The sequence below is a fragment of the Panthera tigris genome, chromosome C2, assembly GCF_018350195.1.
Source record: "Panthera tigris isolate Pti1 chromosome C2, P.tigris_Pti1_mat1.1, whole genome shotgun sequence".
In the NCBI taxonomy this organism is placed as follows: Eukaryota; Metazoa; Chordata; class Mammalia; order Carnivora; family Felidae; genus Panthera; species Panthera tigris.
The window spans coordinates 69,392,214-69,412,114 of record NC_056668.1 but is presented as its reverse complement, the minus strand read 5'-3'; the positions used below and the strand labels follow the sequence as shown (position 1 = coordinate 69,412,114).

General features: G+C 44.5%; 1 protein-coding gene across 6 annotated transcripts in view; it reads right to left on the bottom strand.

Moving 5' to 3' along the window:
- Window positions 1-19,901, bottom strand: part of KALRN (kalirin RhoGEF kinase) — a 520,685-nt gene that overhangs the window by 195,431 nt on the left and 305,353 nt on the right. For all 6 annotated transcript variants that reach the window (XM_042998400.1, XM_042998401.1, XM_042998403.1 and 3 more), the window contains 4 exons: window positions 18,360-18,550; window positions 17,823-17,924; window positions 16,365-16,507; window positions 13,262-13,364 (listed from right to left, as the gene is read on the bottom strand). In XM_042998400.1, the coding sequence (XP_042854334.1) occupies window positions 13,262-13,364; window positions 16,365-16,507; window positions 17,823-17,924; window positions 18,360-18,550 (539 nt within the window). The remainder of the gene's footprint in view (window positions 1-13,261; window positions 13,365-16,364; window positions 16,508-17,822; window positions 17,925-18,359; window positions 18,551-19,901) is intronic.

Below are 19,901 nucleotides of genomic sequence, written 5' to 3'. Positions count from 1 at the left end.
CTACCATATACCCACCAGACCTGCAAAAATTTTGAAGTCTGACAGTGTCAGGTATAGGCTAGTGTACAGAGCAATCGAAACTCTCAAATATACTGGTAGGAGTGTCCATTTGGCACCAGCATTTTGAAATCACATCATCTAGTAAAGTTGAAGGTATAGACAGAGATATACCCTATCACTCAGTAAGTCCTTTTTTGTTCACCTAGAAATTCCACGCCTCACTTTACACTGTAGGGAAGCTCAAGCAAGTGTGCCCAAGCATACAGATACAAGAATATTTATAGCAGTATTGCACCAGCAGCCCCAAATATCCCATGCACGGAATGGATAAATTGTGGTATAGTCATATAATGGAATACTACATACCAACTAAATTAATGAATGACACACTTCAGCATGGATGAATTCCATAAAAATCACACACACTCACACACACGCACACAAACATGCAATATAATTCCGGTCATACGAAATTTAAGAACAGCCGCATTGAAACTATATTGCTTAGGGACACATACAAAGGAGGTAAAAATAGAAATAAAAGTAAGGATAGTATTATCACGAATGTTATGAGAATGATTACCTCTAAGGGAGAAGAACAGGGTTGTGACCAGGAAGGGACACACAGGGGGCTTCTGGAAAGCTGGCAATGTCCTGCCTTTCTGACCAGCATGGTTACTTCCTGTATATTCACTTTATAATTGTCCATTCAATTGTCTAGGAGTTTGTATGCATTTTTAGCATATGTATTTTACTTTTTTTAAAAAAAAGTTTACTTATTTATTTATTTTGAGAGAGAGTACAAGTGGGGGAGGGGCAGAGAGAGAGAGAGCAGGAGACAGAGAATCCGAAGCAGGCTCCAGGCTCCAAGCTGTCAGCACAGAGCCTGATGTGGGGCTCTAATTCATGAAGTGTGAGATCATGACCTGAGCTGAAGTCAGACGCTTAACTCACTGAGCCACCCAGGTGCCCCTGTATTTTACTTTAAATTTTTTTTTTAAAGTTTAATGTAAACCAAATACTTTTAATTAGGAATGTATTTTATCCATAGAAACGAAAGTATAATTAACATTAATGAGACAAACCCACAAGTCTCATTTGGGTAACAGTATAAACACTGGACATTTCAATAAAAATAAAAGAAACTAATATTATCGGTTAAACAAAACACACAGGGCAATAATGAATAAGGATTATTTTTACAGTATCTGATATCAGCTCGGAAAAGATTAAAATATCGATGCTACACTAAATTGCAAGATTGTGGGGACTCTTAAATTCAACTGATGGGAGTATGGACTGGTACAACATCCACACAGAGCAATCTGACGATGGCTATCAAAATTTTAAATGTAAATCCTTTTGATGTAGTAGTTGTACTTCTAGGAAGTTACCCTATTAATATACTCATAATTCACAAGTGTGAGAAACTATATCTATACAAAGCTACTAATTACAGCCTTGTTTGTAATGGCAAAAGATTGGAAACATCTCATTTACCCATCAACAGAGAACTAGTTAAATAACCTATGGTACCATAAGTAATGGAATACTGCATAATCATCAAAAAGAATGAAGCAGCATTACATGACTCACTGTATAATTACCCAAATTTGTTACATGGAAAAAGTGAAAAATTGTACTTATTGTATGCAACTACTTGTTTAAACTTTTTAAAAGATATTTATTTATTTTTGAGAGAAAGAGAGACAGAGAAATGGAGTGTGAGCGGGGGAAAAGCAGAGAGGGAGGAAGACACAGAATCTGAAGCAAGCTCCAGGCTCTGAGCTATCAGCACAGAGCCCGACGCAGGGCTCAAGCTCACAGACTGCAAGATCATGACCTAAGCCAAAGTCACATGATTCACCAACTGAGCCACCCATGTACCCTTAAACATTTTTAAGAAGAATAAATAAATATGAGCCTTCATGTTTTTAAAGAACCTCTCTAGAATACCCACATTTTGAAACATGTGGGTTTAAAAGTTCACTACTGTAAAAGTTCATCTTAAGAATCTTGAATGCATATCTTTAAGGAAAATCAGGTTTGATTGAATTATTATGAGGAAGTGTAAGAAGATTTTGGTAAAGATTCTAACTATTTTTCTGCACAGTTCCTATCAGAGCTAAAAGCCCATTAAAAAAAAAAAAAGCCAAATTCCACATCAAAACCAAGTAATTCTTTTGATACAGATGTATCAGTAGTACTTCTCTTCTACATATTGTCCCTGATTAGAATAACTTATTTGTGTATCAAAACTGATACAAAGGAGGAGAAACAGATAGAAAGATGAACCTTATGGTGAAGCTCAAATTTCACTTTTGGTGTAGAAGCCATCCCCTTCCCGGGGGTAAGTTTGTTGCACAAAGTGGGTATGCTTCTGTTACAAAACCTAGCATACAGTATGGTAAGTCTTTCTAATTTCTCAGCTAATTTGCAAAGCAACTGGCATAAAGGAAGTGCTAAGTACAATGGTCCCTTTCATAAATACATGAAACATGCCCATAGTCACCGTGTTTGGCATCACATATAAGACACCTGGGGTGTGAAAGGACAGAGGTTGTTGTTAGGTATCGGGAATCTCCATGGTATCTTGTCAACAGCGGACACCCAGGAGCATTCCATTGAATAAAAGAATGAAATCAGTATACCAATATATTTGAAATAATTTTCTATTCTACCTCTAGCTAATTTCATTCTTCTCTGTTAACAGATCTTTTTTACTTGGTCATGTGTTAATGGTTGTGCCAACTAGTTTGCTCTTTAAATAACACAACCAACCTAGTGGTTTGGACTTCACGTTCCTGTTAGAAGCACTGTCTTGAGTTAATTTTTTTTTTTAACATTTATTCATGTTCGAGAGACAGAGATAGAGCGCGAGCAGGCGAGGAGCAGAGAGAAAGGGAGACACAGAATCTGAAGCAGGTTCCAGGCTCTGAGCTGTCAACACAGAGCCCCACATGAGGCTTGAACCCACAAACCGTGAAGTCATGACCTGAGCCAAAGTTGGAGGCTTAACCTAGTGAGACACCCAGATGCCTCAGAAGCATTGTCTTGAGTTTAAATGTTAGAGAACATATCCTAAAAATCTCCCTCTTTGGAGATTTTTCAAAAATTTTTTCATGAATGCAATAAAGTTTCATGTGGAAAAGGCATAAAAATTGTGACTTTTTCGGGGTTACATGTAGGTGCAGTGGGGCAGAGTGGGGAGCTGGACTCTGCATTACACATTTCAGATTCCACAGTTTGAAGCACCTCCTTTAAACAAACCTTTTCCCACTCCTCATACCCTCACATTCTTTTTTTAAAAATCAGAATATTTTTCTTTTATGAACAACTTCCTTCCAATATTCCTAACTGTTTCATGAGATAGACAAAATTTAAAAGTATTTGGGGGTTAGGTTGAATACTTCCTCCTCTTTTCTCTTTGTCTAGAATGTCTGTCTTCCTGCCATGAGTGTAACCTTCTCTAATCAGGAATGTGCCGAACGCAATCAGGGCCAAAAGATAATAGTGTTGTTTGTGTGTGTGTGTGGGGGGGTGGGTGGGTGGGTGGGTGTGTAATCTGGCATTCTGATCTGCAATGGTTATGAATCAGAGAACTGAAAATTGCAGGACTACCTCCAAGTGTTCCCAAGTGATCTTTTTAAAAGGATTGCTGAGTTCTTTTTAGATAAAAGCCCCAAAGGTGTCAGTCACAGATACACATATAGAGATAGAGGTTAAAACAAAAGTCAGTTCCAATGCATTACAAATGCCTTAAAATTGAGCATATTTAGGCTGCCAATCAGCAGGAAAGAGAGACAGGTCGAAGCAGGAAACCAAGGTATTTTCTTTTGTTCACTGCCATATCCTCTGTGTCTAGAACAGTGCCTGCCATATAGTAGAGCTCAAGAAGTGGTCGATGAATCCGTGACATAAAAAGGTGGCATCCATCAAAATCCCAAGGAAAAGAAGATAGTGAATTTTTAATCTCCCTGGTGCTCACTAAAATCAAGTCTTCCACGTGCATGTAAGTCAGTAATAGCAAGTAGCAAATGAAACTTGTTAAACCCCATTCCTGCAGCTGAAATGACACCATTTGGCAGGAGACCAGAGACAGACATAGTAAAAAGTGGAGGCTTTCTTTCCCTTCGGTGCATCATAAAGTTCAGAGGGGATATAAGCCCTTGCCATAGGTACGGGGTAAGAGCATTGTGTACGGGACACTCACTAAGCAGTCCACAGCCAGCATCAGCAGGGGCCAGGCAGAACAGAGCTCTCTCCCGAGCTTGTCGTGAGTGTATACATCTCTCTGCAATTACCAATTTCAAACAGAACCAGGTAGAGCATTAAAAAAGGCTGGTAGGTGAACCTTTCTGAACTCAGAAGACTCAATTTTAAGCCCTTATGTATGGGGAGGCTGAAAACTGACCACTGGCCCTGATACACAGAAGTGGCTTCTCCAGCACAGCCAGGGCCCGTTCTGCACAGCACGTGGTGGGGGAAGAATGGAAAGACCGACTGCTGGGGGCAAGAGTCTGCCTGCAATGAGGAAAAGGACATCTATCCTGGGTCCCGTGTGCACAGTTCTGCATCTTCTTCTAGCAGGTTTCTCTCAACAGGCAGAGGTATCGGGGCAGAAACAGGCTGCTCCCATAAGAAGGCAACTGCTGCTCACTGCCCCTGGGAGAGGCCCTGAGCCAAAGTCACGTCCTCACTGTTGCTCCTTGTAGAGAGCCACCAGGCTGGACATTCAAACTTACTTCTCTTGACAAGGACCTGCTTTTTGGCCTCACCTCACCCCAGTGCCACAAATCCCAAGACCCATGCACACGCGTTATGCAGACAGGTGGGCAGTAGCTGTCGAGCAGCGAGGAAGTGACACTGAGCTTCCAGGCGGGTAAACTCTGAGCAAGCATGTCCCATCCAAGCTCAAGATCAAGAAACAGGGTAACACTGATGCACTTGCTATCCAACAGGCTTTTCCCAAGAATCCTATGTTGTGGCCACAGGTAACCGGTGTCCAGCTTTACAGCACAGTGAGCATAGACAGAGGTAGCTCCAGCTAAGGCACAAACACCACTCGAAGCCCCCTTCACCTGCCTTGTCCATTCTAGTCTCACTGCTGTGGCTGCAAATGTTCATTCCAGCAACATTTCTGCCTGAATTTTCTGAAAGAGTTCACTTTCATACCCACCAGGATTGCTTACCCCCAGACACCATACTCCTGGTGTCACTTCTAGTCCTCCAGGAGCTCAACTTTTTAAGAACAATACTTCTCACAGCCTGTTTCCCCTACTGTTCGCTTTAATAAGGCATTCAGTCTTCTTGCTTTGTACTAAAAGAACCTTTTAACCAACACAGAACAAAAAAAGGGTAAGTGATACGCCAAGAGGTCTGTGCAGAACTCTCCAGTAAAATCCTTGCCCTGAGAGCTGCTACTTCTCTCTCTGCCCCCAGCCCCCCAAGCGGGGTGCCATCCCCCCACTCATGCCTCTCCTCCCGAGCACAATATGTCCGGCAGGAGACATACTCACTTGGGTCTTGTTTGCCTTGGACTGTCGCCAGCTAATCCACTTTAACATTTTGGCTTGCTCTCAAATTTGCTTTCTCTTTCCACCAAAATTTTTAAAAACAGAGTTCATATTTGTGCCAAGCCACAGCAGGACTCACTGCTCCCGGGCAGCTTGGAGGCAGGGATCAGTCACATCTCCGCGCTCACTGCCAAGCTCTCAGAGCCCAACCAAGTATTTGCCTTGAGAGGCCTGAAGACTCTGCCTGGGGCAGAATCACTCCCCGACCAAGGCCACTACAGGAGTCACAAGTTCTTGGTATGAAAGAGTCTGTGATAGGCATTCGTACTTGGGAAGTTCTCTTTCCCCACTTTGCCACATGCCAGCCCTGGAGGCACTGGACTGGGCTGGAGAATCACTTTGTAATTTACTTGGGCCAGCACAGATGGGCATAGCCAGGGCAGGGTGTTGGAGAAGGGGGTAACAATAGTGTTTGGTTTTTGCTTACAAGGTTCTACAAGTTGGGGAATCAGGGTTACTCTAAAAGTACTGTTTTTAACCCAATTTATTTATTTATTTATTTATTTATTTATTTATTTATTTATTTTTTATTAAAAAAAATTTTTTTTAAACGTTTATTTATTTTTGAGAGACAGAGACAGAGCATGAGTGGGGAGGGGCAGAGAGAGAGGGAGACAGAATCCAAAGCAGGATCCAGACTCTGAGCTGTCAGCACAGAGCTCGATGTGGGGCTTGAACCCATGAACCGTGAGATCATGACCTGAGCCGAAGTCGGACACTTAACCGACTGAGCCACCCAGGCACCCCTAACCCAATTTATTTAATAAGCAGGAGATTGAGTTGGATTTCAGTGTTAGGTGTGTCATTAACTGGTTTTGTGACTCTGAGCAAGTCACTTCGTTTCTTTTAAACACATCCGTGAAGGCAGAGGGACAGATGATCTCTAAAGTTCCTTTCTTCCCTAAGCTTCTATTTCCAAGTTCCAAACTCACCTGGATCAGATCTGGCCTCTGGCCACCCCTGCAGCTATCACACATAGACCTGATCTACCGGCAAATAACCTTTTGCCGTTTCCCTATTTCTGTAACAGATGCTCGGGCACTGCTGCCTCTAGAACCAAAAAGATTCCTTGTGACTGCCGTGCCATGAACATCATGAGGGCACTTCCAGGCATTCCTGCAATTTGCCTGTGTGCAGCAAGCTACTCAGGTGCTGGAGCTTCTGGAACTTACTTGCTTTTCCAGATGATTGGCAGTTTTAAAAAGTAGGTCTCTTGAGGGAAGTTTTTAAGCTATGGTGTATAAATTAAAATATTAAGTAAGATAATGTCGTCATGAGAGATTCTGCCCCATGAACCTAGGTTGCATTTTTCAGCAAAGTGTATTTCACACCCATTGGTAGTATGCAACAGCTGGAAGCCAGTCATTTATTTGAGGAACCTTTTATTTAGAGAAAAACCTGTGACCTCAACTCCTCACACTTTATCAGTTTGCTCTGAAAAGGCAGCACATTTGTACCATGTTGAACGTGGCTCAGGAGAGAACTGAGCAGTGTTTCTGGGGAGGTGACAGCAGCACAGGAGGAGGGAGCTTCTGGCTTCCTGGGAAGCAGGAAATCCTCAGCTTCTTCTTCTGCCCACAGCCACCTGACCCCTCCCCCAGGGCCCCGCCCACCACAGGAAGGGTACTAGGAACAAAAGCCATCTTCAAACCTAGTCCAGGACTTAGGTTATTCAGAACCTCTGGCGGGAGGCTGGGGTGGGGGTGGGGGGGTCACGATTTGCACTTAAAATTGGAAGAGACTTTGGAGTGACTAGCAAGTCCTCCAGAAAAACCAGAATTCCTCCATCTAGGATTCACATGGCAATTCTGACCCATAGTGTTATGGAGGTGAGATGTGACTGACTGGCTTATAAAGTCAAGTTTGGGTTTCTCCAAGCCCTGGTAACTGTAAGTACAATTATATACTCTTCTCATTTATTCTGGGGTTAGAACGTGTTTGGTTACTAGGTAGGATGTAACATAAATCTCTCCCTAGAAGGAAATATCTTAGGGCCCTCAGGCGCCACTGAGATCAAGGGCAGAGTAGCAGAAGTACAGAGGGATCTCCCCATCACGTTTTCTTTGGTTTCTGGTAGAGTGCATTTAATGGGCTAGATCTCCAGTGGATGGTTCACCTGCTCTGGCACCACAGCTAAATGGAACAAGCTGTCACAATCACATTCTGAAGACTCAACCTTGGGTGGACCAACCTGATGGTTTTTAAGAACTTGCCAAGCAAAGATTATTACCTTGTATGAACTGATAGGATGTTTATTAGTCCTTACACTGTTGAGTCTCCACATTTCTAGGTGTCTGGTTTTCTCTTCAGTGGCAAAACCCAGTGATTTGTGGGTTCTTAAAACTCCAGGAAGCATATTGTCCATTTTCTAGGAAGCATGTTGTCCATTTTCACGGGAGTGCCGGGCAGTAACCCAGAGAGGGACCTATCACATGTCTCCTCTGCACACAGACACTCTTTCATGCAGTGTCTATGCTCCACGGCATGGGCTACACTGTCACCAATGCACCAATTCAAGGGTTGGACCTTCTCTGACTACAGCCTTTGCACCCAGTGGCTTACTAAGTACTCCCAAAGTGTAGGCATCAGGATTACCAAATTCTGATAAACCAGGTGAGGCTCTAAGGAAGTCTATTCTCAGAACGCTCCTGCAGCCAGGCTTCCCCACCTCTTGTTATAGGTATCATGTTACTGCAGTGAGTGACACTGTAGGAAACCTTTGACTTTCCCCTTAGCTGAGCCCTCACTGTCTCTAAACTGAGACTTCCCTACCAGTGAAACAAAATTTTGGCCATGACCCACTAAACTGATATGACAGTCCAGTTTAAAAACTATTAAGTTAGATCCTGAAATCTCCAGGTTTCTTCACGAATTTTCCTGTCCCCCTTCAGCACATTGCCATTATCAGCCCACCTTGTATGTTAACTTAGATCACATTAGCTTGTACTTGAAATTTCTCATTTGAATGACAATCAGCTCTGGGATGTTCTGACAGTGTTCTTGCCCTTAGAATTTTTATGGAGAATAACATCTGCAACTCCATTTCACTTCCACTTCCCTGTATTCAGCCAGCCCAGACATGTCTACAAATTTATAGTGATTTTTAGTTGGAGAGTATCTCAACCAGGATGAGTTTGTAATGTTCAACGGAGTAAGCAGTTACTGAACATGTGCAGCATGCCTACCCCACGCAGTAAATATATGCACAGGGGCCATCACTGCGCAGGTGGCTGCTTCTGGGCCATTAGCTGGAAATTATTCAGCAGACATCCAACATGTTGAACAAGCTACTTCTTCACTGCCACTTCATTCCGAGCCTTACCTCCCTGGAATTCTATAATTCTGTATTTCTTTGAAGTGTCCCATCACTTCATAATACACACACATACAGAACAGTCTTAACAGTGGAACACCCAGAGTAGCATGAGCATGTTTTGGGTGGAACAGAAAAGGGCTCAGAGCACAACAGAACCAAGTAAGCACACCCATTTGCCTTCATAAAATAACACTTTTGCATGGGACAGGTGTAAGGTAGAACTTAATTATGCAGACCCATCTGTGGGTGAAACAAAAGCAACTTGGGGGAAAGCGATCAATGCTATTTACTGAAGCCCCCATGCTGGTTTTATTAGCACTTAATGAAGAATAAAGAATACCAGACTGATTCCTCATCATAGGGAGATTCATAACACAAGTAAGCAACCCCAGATCCTCTGCTACACAGAAAAGGGGCTGGGCATTAGTCTTCTATCCTCAAGCTTGTCTTTTTAGCAAGTATTTGGATGAAGCCACAGATGGTATATTTATCTAATAATGCTGGGAGATGTGGCTGATGTACTGGACAAAATTTATATTCCAAATATAAATTCACACTCAAAATGTACTAGAATACTGGGATGGAACTGAACAGGAGAAAATCTGATAGATATAAAGTGTTCCCACCCTCAGGTTACTAAGTCACCTGTGCAATGAGGGGGGTCCACAAAAACAGGCATGGAGATTTGATAAGCCAACCACTGCACACCACTCCTAGACACATGTACCACCTTAGGGAGGAGACTAGGCATAGCAGCCCTAGAACAAGAAGCTGAATTTGTATTAGTTAGATCACATCTGCCGTATTAAGTACCATTCTTGTATGCCCCACTTTATACAGATCGTTATACACTGAAGGAAATCCAGAGGAAGGCAACCAGGGTACGGGAGTGTATGAAAATACACTGATACAAGGAACAGTTGGAGAAACTGAGGACTTATAGACAGAAGATTAGAAGACAAGACAACCGTCTTCAAATATCTAAAGTCCAGGGGTTGCCAATGGCCCACGATGCTACAATTTGATGATTAAAATGAATACCTGACAGTAATGAATTATAACCCATCAGCTACTCAAATAACCCACGAGCCAATGCTAACAACAAGTATCTAAGCCTTAGATGCTAAGGGTTAACAAATGGAAAGAGGAGTAAAGTTGCTCTGTTTACACACAAGCAAGTTGAAGCTACATCTGTTCAGCTATAGTATAGAAAAGAACCTGCTGATAGTCAATGAGCAAAGAGGGCAGAATTCTACTCAAGAAGTAGATCCTCACAGCTTGTTAAATAATTGTGTACTCATATTCATAGCGCCTAAACTTTTGTTTTCCCTCAAATAATGGTGGAAAATTAACCCTTACTGAATGTCTTATAGGTGCCAAGTAAATGTATTTTACTTAATCTTCCCAAGGACTCAGTGAGATGGGTATTACTTGTCTTATAGATAGGGAAATTAAAGCACAGCAACTCACACAACATGACACAGAGGGCAACCACCAGAGCTGGGATTTGAACCCAGATGTGTCTAAACTCCTTCCACCCCACCACAGCACACAAAATACACACAAGGTGATTGGAGAGGTCCTAGGGCCCCACAGCTCCTCAAGTTGGTCTGTCATGACTCTTTAATGGTTATGTTTTCCTCATCTACCCAATATAGCGGGGCTGTGCTCTAATTCCTCTGGATTAAAAAAGGAAGACTGGGGCCTTTTCTAGAAACCCATTGTTAAAATGACCCTGATCCCTGTGGGGTGAGTTACAGCTGCCCTGTTGAATATGATTCAGTTTAGCTGAATCAGTCCATTTGGTTACCTTGTTCTTCTTCAGAGTCTGTTCACCTATTTGGAAACCAACAAGACCAGTTTCTGGGTCTTCTGGTACAGTTAGGGGAAGGCTTAACACTGTTGACATCTATGAAATCAAAGATCCCACTTAATGGTTTGCCTGATGAAAGGGAGTGTAGGAGGACATATGGCTGTCCTGTTATCACTGTTCTGTGTTAGAAGAGTAAGAACATTCTAAATTACAGTGCATGGTCACAGACAGGCCCTCTATTTTATTCTGAGAGTGTGACTATTTCTAGGTGATTTTTCAGGTTTCAGGTACAGAACACAGAATCTCTCAAGATCTCCAGACCTGATGTCCATGTTTCCCAGGGTCTGAGAAGGGATTTGGGGGTTCCTGTTCCCAACAGGCCAGGTTCTCCAGCTGACTAATGCTTTCTGCTTGGAGGTAAGGGAACTTCTAGATTTCTTTAGCACATTTAAAAATACAATGTTTGTATATCTGGCTGCTTTCAGACCAGCTGTTTTAGCTGCCCCTCAATGCTGGAATTTTCTGAGATCAGGGACTATGTTCCTTCTGTTCATTCATTCCACAAGTCTTTCCCAAGCATCCATGTGTGCTGTGGGCCCAGGACATCAGTGAAGCAGACAGACAACCTTGCCCTCATCAGGGCTTAACGGCCTGGCTATAGAGACACACATCAAACGAAAATTACACAAAGAAGGATTCACATTCAACAAATAGTCCACATCACTCTATAGTATCCAGCACAGAGCTCGGCACGTGGTGGGTGCTTTTTCACGAATATGTGTCTAATGTTTTCATGGAATGTGTAGAAAGACCGACCAGCCAAGTTAATCTTAGCATTGGGAGTACAATGCCTTGGCTTTGAGAGTGAGGGAAAAATGTGACAGTGAAGCAGAATGATCTGGGTTCTAGTTCCTGCTTTTCCACTAATGACTAGAACCTTCTTGGTTGAGTCACTCAATCTTTCTGGGCCTCGGTTTCCTTATTCATAGAATAACATGTAAGTAACCAAGATTCTTTGTTAACAGTGACATGCCTGCCATCAGAAGTGTTCTAATCTAGCCTCACTTACCTTGCCAGAAGACAAGGAATGGCTGGAGCTGAAGACAAGACAAATGCCCTGCGTCTAGGTCAGGGCTGTGGGAGGATGGAGTAGCAGCTGGAAGGGATGGATCCCCTGGGCTAACAGGCTCTCTCTGAACATGGAAAGCATTGCATTTTGCTTCCCACCCACTGACTGTTTAAAAAGAAACACTCATTTGTGGGATATTCTAGGTTACATTTCTAAACAACACATCAAAGGAGAAAGGGAGGTACAGGAATAGTTTTCTTTGTATGTTTTTACAAGTGGAAAAAAACAATTTTCCATCCACTTTGATAGTCAAAAATGGCTTAGAAACTTGAAGGCAGGACATCAGACAGAATTAGCTTGAATGTCCTTGAATACTAGTCTAGAGTGTGATTTAGCACCATGATCTTGGAAACCATGGAGCACAGTCTTTTTTTTCCCCCAGTAAGAAAAAAAATTTAGGAAAAATCCTAATGAATGTAGATCATCTTTAAAAAAACATAACTTAGAAAACAAAAATGAAGCAAGGACACAGCCTGTTGCCTGAGGCTGAAGGACTAGGCCAACATATTGGGTCTTGATAGACTAGGGCCAAATAGTCTTTGGAAATCCATACCTTCATTCATAAAATCACTAATATGCTGCAAAAGATCATTTCATACCCTAACACCCTGAGGTAAGCAAATGATTGTAGGGTTAGAGACAAAAATCTTCCTGTCTCTGCTGCAAATTTAGACAGCTGAATTCTTCCCCTCGCTTGAACAAATACACAGGGTCTCTGCTACAGTCTCCCTTCTTTCACTGCCTCCAGAACTACTAACTTCTTGCTTATTTGCTCCAAAATATAAGAGACCAAGCGACCAGGCTTTCTTGCAAGACTATTACATCCCTCCAAGCTGCTTCACGCACCACCACTTCTTGGTCCTCTGTGCCTCAGGAACTGAGCCCTGATACTCTGGCCCAAGGAAGGCATCATTTCCACTGGAGCCCCTTCGGAAAGAAGGCCCTTACCAAACAGCATCTCTGTGGCCATTTGCCAAATCACTGGTCTTGGTCTAATTTTAGATGATTCCATTCAACCATTATAAATAGGAGCCAATCATAGCCACTAAGGTCTCAGGAAACTATCCCAGCCTCAGCGCCCTGAGGTCCAGCCTCCCACGAGGCAGAGCCACCCAAGCCGCCCAGTGGGACATCTCTAGAGGACGGGAGACCCAGACCCTCTCACCCTTCAACTTTGCTCCTTCTGCTAAACTCTCACGACAGGAGAGGTCTGGCTGATCACCTGGTCTTTTGTCCCCTCAGATGACATCTCCACACTATGACATAGCTCCTCCAGCCCTGCTCTTTCCACTTTGGCTGGCACAAAGAAACAACCGGTTCCTGAGGCTGGGCTCCACAGTGGGAGAAATTCCTCTGAGGGTAACTCTCCAGGGGTGGTTAAGTCAACAAGAAGTCTTGGGGGAAGGAAGGTTGGGACACTGTCCTACCTTGTCACTGTCCACTGTATTCTGAGAGGTCCTAGAGGCGATAGAGATGGTGTCTGGCTGGCTGCTTCCATCCCCCTGGCTGTCAACATCCTCCACTCCATCCCTGCAGGAAGAAGAGAAAAAAAAAAACAGGGGTGGGGGTGGGGGGAACCACTGTGGGTTTAGAGCACACTAGGATTTCCAGCTGTGCTGGCAGAGCAGAGTCTCAGCACTTTCGAACAGGGATTTGTCTAAAATTATCCCACTAAAAGGAGCAGCCCTATGTGATTTTCGAAGATGTCACCTTTGCACTTAAGCACACAATCCCTGTGCTGATAACTGAACACAGAATGATCCCCCCACACCATAACTCCTCTGACCCATGGTATAGAGGAGGTAGTTATTTATTTATTTATTACTGGGAATGGGTCTATAATAGGCAGTAGGAAGAGGTATATCCTACTTAGAACCAAGGCTTCTATCCAGCTGACTGGGTGATCTCTGACAACCCCAGAGTTTAAAGTGTTCAAATAGTTTTTCTGCATGCTGTAAGAGGATGGGGGTTAGTTTATAGCTGGCTTATAAAGAAAACAGAGCTGATAAGATATTTTGAGTTGTATTTCTTCTGCTTAAGAAAACGATGTGAGATATTCCTCCAGAGAAGATAATCTTTGGGGAGTTTCTGATGCTGGATGCTCAACTCCTGTGTATGGAGGAAGAGATTATTTCCTTCAACTTGGTGGGTCCTGTTGATCTCATGCCTATTTATGATGACTTCTTATCAACACAAAGGCATCATCTCAAAGATCACAGATTCCACAGTAGCTTTTTGAGTCAGCTTGCTCCTGAGCATCCGGTAAGGTAATCTCTTGAGTGTACTCCCGGCATATGCCCTTCCTGGGCCACTGGACCATTTAGCTGTCCCACTTACATATCCCTTCAATTCTCCAGCTTAAGAATTATGTCTCAGTCCTGCACTGAATGCATAGCCAGGGCAAAGGGGATTAGATGCCTGGGAACTGGTGAGGCTGGGTGGTCAGTGTCAGGAAAAACTGAAGGAGGTGTGGGCCAGGGACATGGACATGGAAAAATTAGCACAAAAATTGACAGTTCTTCCCAGCTTATGAAGGTTACTCCCCTGATGCTACTTATGGAGAAGTAATGGCATCAGGAAATTGCTGCATAAGGATGACACCACATGGACAAAATTCCCCATATACTGAAGCCGCCTCACAGAGTCTAGACAATTATGATCTGGTGTACATGGACGTTAGTGTGCATGCGGGTACAGTATCTTCTAGTCATCAAAAAGTGCCTTCTCCTGCTCAGAACACTTCTAGGTCAACTGCTTTCTCACTGCCACTTACGGGCTGGGAAATGCCAACTTATTTTAATAATGTAAGCCACACATTCATAGGAAGGAAATTCTGCTGTAAAATGAAATTACGTGATGCATTTCAAGACCAGGAATAAAGGACTTGTAGATCATCTGCTGTTTTAGATATCTGGGCCGTTGCTCCCTGCCATGTGCACAGAGTTGAGAGTTGGCTGTACTTTGTGCTTCCCACCATTCTGGCCCATCGTGGGCCCTTCTGGTCCATTGCAGATGAAGCCAGTTCTGAGGGAGGTGGGGAGCCCATCCAGGAGTGTGGGTAGTGTTCTCCAAGCCAATTCACTCCTCCGTAAACTCTGTCCCCATATCTTGGGAGCCAAGCTAATGAAATTACAGACAGCCTGACTGTTCCCTGCAGAATCTGCCAAGGCTTTTCACCCTCCTATTTCAGGACAATGACAGAGAAAAGGTGGGAGGCATTTCCAAGATATGTCCACCTCATGTTCTATAGATGCTCAAACTCTGCTACGTAGGAAAAAGGGGCACTTTCACAGGGAAACTTGAGCCAATCTCACCTGAATATCCTTTCCTGCATGCTCCTGGACATTGAGTTCATAACACTTCCACTCTACCTTCTATATTAAAGTAGAGGCTTCCTACAGCAGGGTCTGCCTCTAGTGCTAAAGTAAGTCTATTCCATCCCTGGATCCTGGATGCAGGTAACTGAAATGCAAACAATTCCTCCTCCAACACATTCATAATTTGTCCTTCCAGCACTGAGAGGTGACTTTATTCTGGCCATGCAGGTTTGGGGGCTTCTGTCCTGTGGTGGTATCTCTCCCTACCTTAGTCACACCCTTCTTTGGGCTACCACCTCCCTTTGTACTAATGCTACTATCCACAGGTCCTCAGTTAATGCATCCTTGTTGGCACCGAAAGGTCAACTAAATCCTTGTGATTTACCCTGTTCATGAATAGGGGAGGAAAGGAGAGCCTGTTGCCGTCAATGACTATCACCCCAGAACTCTGTTTTGTTTTGTTTTGTTTCAAAGTTAACATGATGGTTTTGAATGCTTTCTTTTGAAGTGCCCTCTAAAAGAGTCATTGTGAGTGACTGTCACATGGAGACTTGTGAAAGGAACACCCAGGAAGTCTTCCACCAGTGTAGGGCAACTGGGATTCAGGAGGGCCCAGAGAGAGAAAGATACAAAAAAATCAGTCCCTCTGCTTATCTCAGATAAATGAAGGTGAGGACTCGAGGGTTACAGAAGAGCTGCAGTGATAACCCCATCATACTATCCCCTACCCATTACAGTATGCAAAACTCATTTACTGTCTTACTCATTTACAGTCCACTTAGGCCCCCCCTTCCCTCCCAAAGCCTTCCCTGGACACTCCTCTCAAGTGCTCATCTAAAGTCCCCTCTGAATGAATTTTTACAGCATTTACTGTCCTCATCAGCAGCACTGGTTCTTCTAGTCTAACCATTCTGCATGGGAGATACAACTGTTAGATGGTTCTCGAGGGAAGGGACTCATCATGCATCTTCCCCTTCTCTTCTCAGAGCACCCAGCAGAGTGTCTATGAAATAAGAGGTGCCCAATGAAGCCCTGCTGAATTCAATTGACAGTTACTGGTGAGATGCTTAAAGAGAAGATTGCTCATCTTAGATGGGACTTCACAGAGAATGGTCCCAACTGCACAGCACACCCCTTCTGTGGAAGCAGAGGGCGACCCCACTCCCGCTCCCGGAGCATGTGAGGCAGTGCTGAGAGGAGAGACGCTGGTTACCTCTTACTATTGTTCCTCTGTTTGGCTGGTGTTTTGGGGAGTTGAATTGGCTCCTTTAAAGCTCCTTTCAGGTGAATGATCCTCTCTTGAATCACCTCTCGAATGTTCTTGATCCACTCCTGCTTGGTTTCTATGTTGGAGGCCTGGAGTGCCACAGAGAGAAACAGTAAACACCCCATCTTTCTTTGTTCTCAATCCTCCTCCTGCAGGCTTAACCCACTACTTTTAAGGACACCAAATGTTTGAGGAATTCATTTCTATTTTACACATATGACTCTTCAATTCTTCTGCAACTCCTAGAATGGGGCTATAACCTCAAGACTCAATGGACACTTGTACGGGGGTGATTTTCAAAGTATTTAATACTCCACATGGCACTGACCAATACTGACATCTGTCCTGGTGTGGGAGCATATGTGGAGGTCCCCCGCCGGGCCAGGGATGAACACATCAGTTACCAGATGCTGGGAGTTCTGGGGAACACTGGAGATGTAGCAAGGGGCGTTTGAAGGCAGTGGCTCTTCACCAAGTGGTATGGATCCATATCAGCACATTCAACTCCTAGCATGGCTACATAGGCTTATGCTGACTGAAAGTCAATGCTGGGTTTTTAGCCTGGTAAACATGTTAATTGAAGGCACTTCTACCATCTCATAAGTATCCCATTTGTCTTTGTGGAATTTTTTTCAGGTAATTCTGTCTGATGGCAGGTGGCGGCTAGGCAGGCAATTCCTAGTGAACAAGTGTGAAGCATTTGTCAGGGTTGGACCATCTTTTCCTTGGTGATAGCCACCCACTGATAAGCAACTGACTGGTGGGTGCCCCATCCGCAGGACCCCTTCTTGGTTAGATGTACGCTACCACGAGCATATTCCCAGGCTGTGTGCGCTCTGGAAAGTTAGAACGACTCCTTAAGGCCCTCATCTGGAGAAAGGCCCTTTCTTAGTACTCCTTTCAATCAACATAATTCCCATGCTAGTGTGATTTATGAGAGCTTCTAGAATGTAAGTTTCCAGAGGACAAGGTCCATCTCTCATTTGTAGTTACAAGCAGCACTGAGCAGAATACCTTCTATGTAGGTGTTCAGGAAAAAGTATTGAACGAACGTGGATCAAATCAAGGTACCTTTTGTCAAATGGTCAGTTGTCCTTGCCCTTGAAGGGGACACGTGGACAGAACATATCTAAGTGGGCCCTGCTGAGGAAGCACAGCAGCTACTCCCTGCATCCCTCCCTCTTCATGGGCTTGAGGGGATTGACTTAGGGGACCACGGATCTTTGAGATTTCAAGTCTACGTCCATGATAGAACTTGCTTTTTGATACCCATGTGATACTGCCCTTCCCAGTGGAGTCTCCAGGTCCCACCTTTCAGGAATCATGTGCCCCAGCCCCCTGCCTTCCTCCTGCCACCCTCAACCCTCACCACTGCACCCAGCCCCAGTGGAGAGCAATACTTACTTTCAGCACTGTTTTATTGTCTGAGGAAGGGGTGCGCCCAGACCACAAGGCGAATTTGCAGGGATCACCTTCTACGTGCTCCGTCACACCCAGCTCTGAGGTCTGTAGACAGGAAATGCCTGTGAGAGGCGGGGAAGGGGAGGGCAGTGGGAAACTTAGGGCTGGGGTGGGAAGGGAAAGGTGACAAAGAGGAGAGGACCGAGGGAGGGGCTTCTGTCAATCAAACTTCAACAGACTGGAAGCTTTGTTCCTCTACCCAGGCTGAAAGGATCTACAAGCACCTGCCTGATTAGCAGGTTGCAGGGAGGGAAGGTGAAGAGGGAGGCGCTAAAAGCAGACATCAAGAAGAACGATGGACTCTAAAATGCAGAAGTGGGAGTCGAGGGGGCAGCTTTCCAAATAGGAGGCATTTTCATTTGTCCAGGATGGTTTTGGTGTGGCACCAGGGGAGAGATGAGCTGAGTGTTCAAGAGCCCTTCCTGCCCAAAGGCTCTATGACAACAGGGAGACTTGTCTTGCCCCACCTGCCCCACCTACCAGTAGCTTGTTCTTGTAAACATATTTCGTGTGTCCTGAAGAGTCTTTGATCTCCTTGCTAAAAACCAAGGAGATCTCAAAGAGGAACAAGTGCCGCTCTCGCCCCTTCCGGATCAGTGACTTTGGGTCCCACACTTGAAAGGCATCCTGGAGAATCAGCTCCCCCTGCACATCCAGGTTCTCGTCGAACCCTGAAAGACACCCGTTTCCACCCTGTGGAGTTTCTGTAGCACCCCATCTGGGTGCCATGGTCCACTCCCCTCTTGGAAAGGTCTCCCTGACTGTGAGTATTCCGTTCCCACATCGCTTTCTCTGATTCCTGACACTCCTAAATACTTGAGTAGATAGCTCTAGGGAACTGTAATCAGATCTCCCTTTCTGCACCGGTCTCCTACACATAACCAGTATCAGTGGTGTCTTCTCAAAAGCCTGGGACCTCCTGCAAGGGCAAACCCCGTATCACCTTCTTCCTCTACAGCTCCCCACAGACTTGGGCTCCGAGCTCTGACTGGGGTTGAGGACTGTCTGCTGGAGTGCCCTCGACTCCACTTTATTTGTCATTGCTGTATTTCTTACAGTCCATTCCCAGGACTCTTCCCTTTGATGGCTCCTGTCCAATGTGGTGCACAAGCCTTTAACAGCTATATTTATTCCACTTTAAATTTCAACAGGGGTTCTGAAACTTAGTGTGCTTGAGAATCACCTGCAGAGCTTGTCAAAACACAGATTCCTGCCCACTCCTGCCCCTAGAATACTGGGATTCGGCAGCTGTGGGGTGGAGCCCAGGAATTTGCTCTTTTGACAAGCTCCCAGGTGTTGCTGCTACCGTTCCACATACTTGGAGTAACTGGATCCAGAATACAGGTCAGGGACAGGCTGGAGGAGAAGGGTGCTAACAGACGAGGACACCCAGGGCTGGGGATGGGGATGGAGTGCAAACAGAAAAGGGGGCAGAGAACTGTGGCAACAGGAATATGTTCAGATGGTTAGTGCTCAGTCTGGAGAAGGTAACCAGGGCTCCGCTATATGAAGAATTATAGCTTCCTATATTCAGAGTGGCCCAGGAAGTAGTGAGACCAGACCAAGACTAGAGGTGGGGGAAGTGGGAGGGAAGGTGATGGTGAGAGATGGAGTCCAGAGGAGAAAAAACAGCCTACAGCTCTGCATATTTACAACAGAGTACACTGATCCCCCTTAACATCTGTTTTCCAGGCCAGACTGGAATGTGGAGTCTGAACTCATCCGACAACTTCCGCCCCAGTGCAATTGCTCTGCTCCTCTGTTCTGTGGTGTTAAGGGCATTTTATTGGAGTCTCACTCTACCAGGTTTCTGGGCCCCAAGACCATGGTTCCAGTGGACTAAATGTACATTGGTGAAGTCCTATCAGGTCTGTCTGGCTGGACTTTTCTCACCTGCTAGGAAGGCCGTAAGGATGGTTGCTCACCAATGTGAACATACCCAATGCCACTGAACTGTGTGCTTAAAAATAGTTAGAATGGTAAATTTTATGTTATGTATATTTTATTACAATAGAAGAAAAA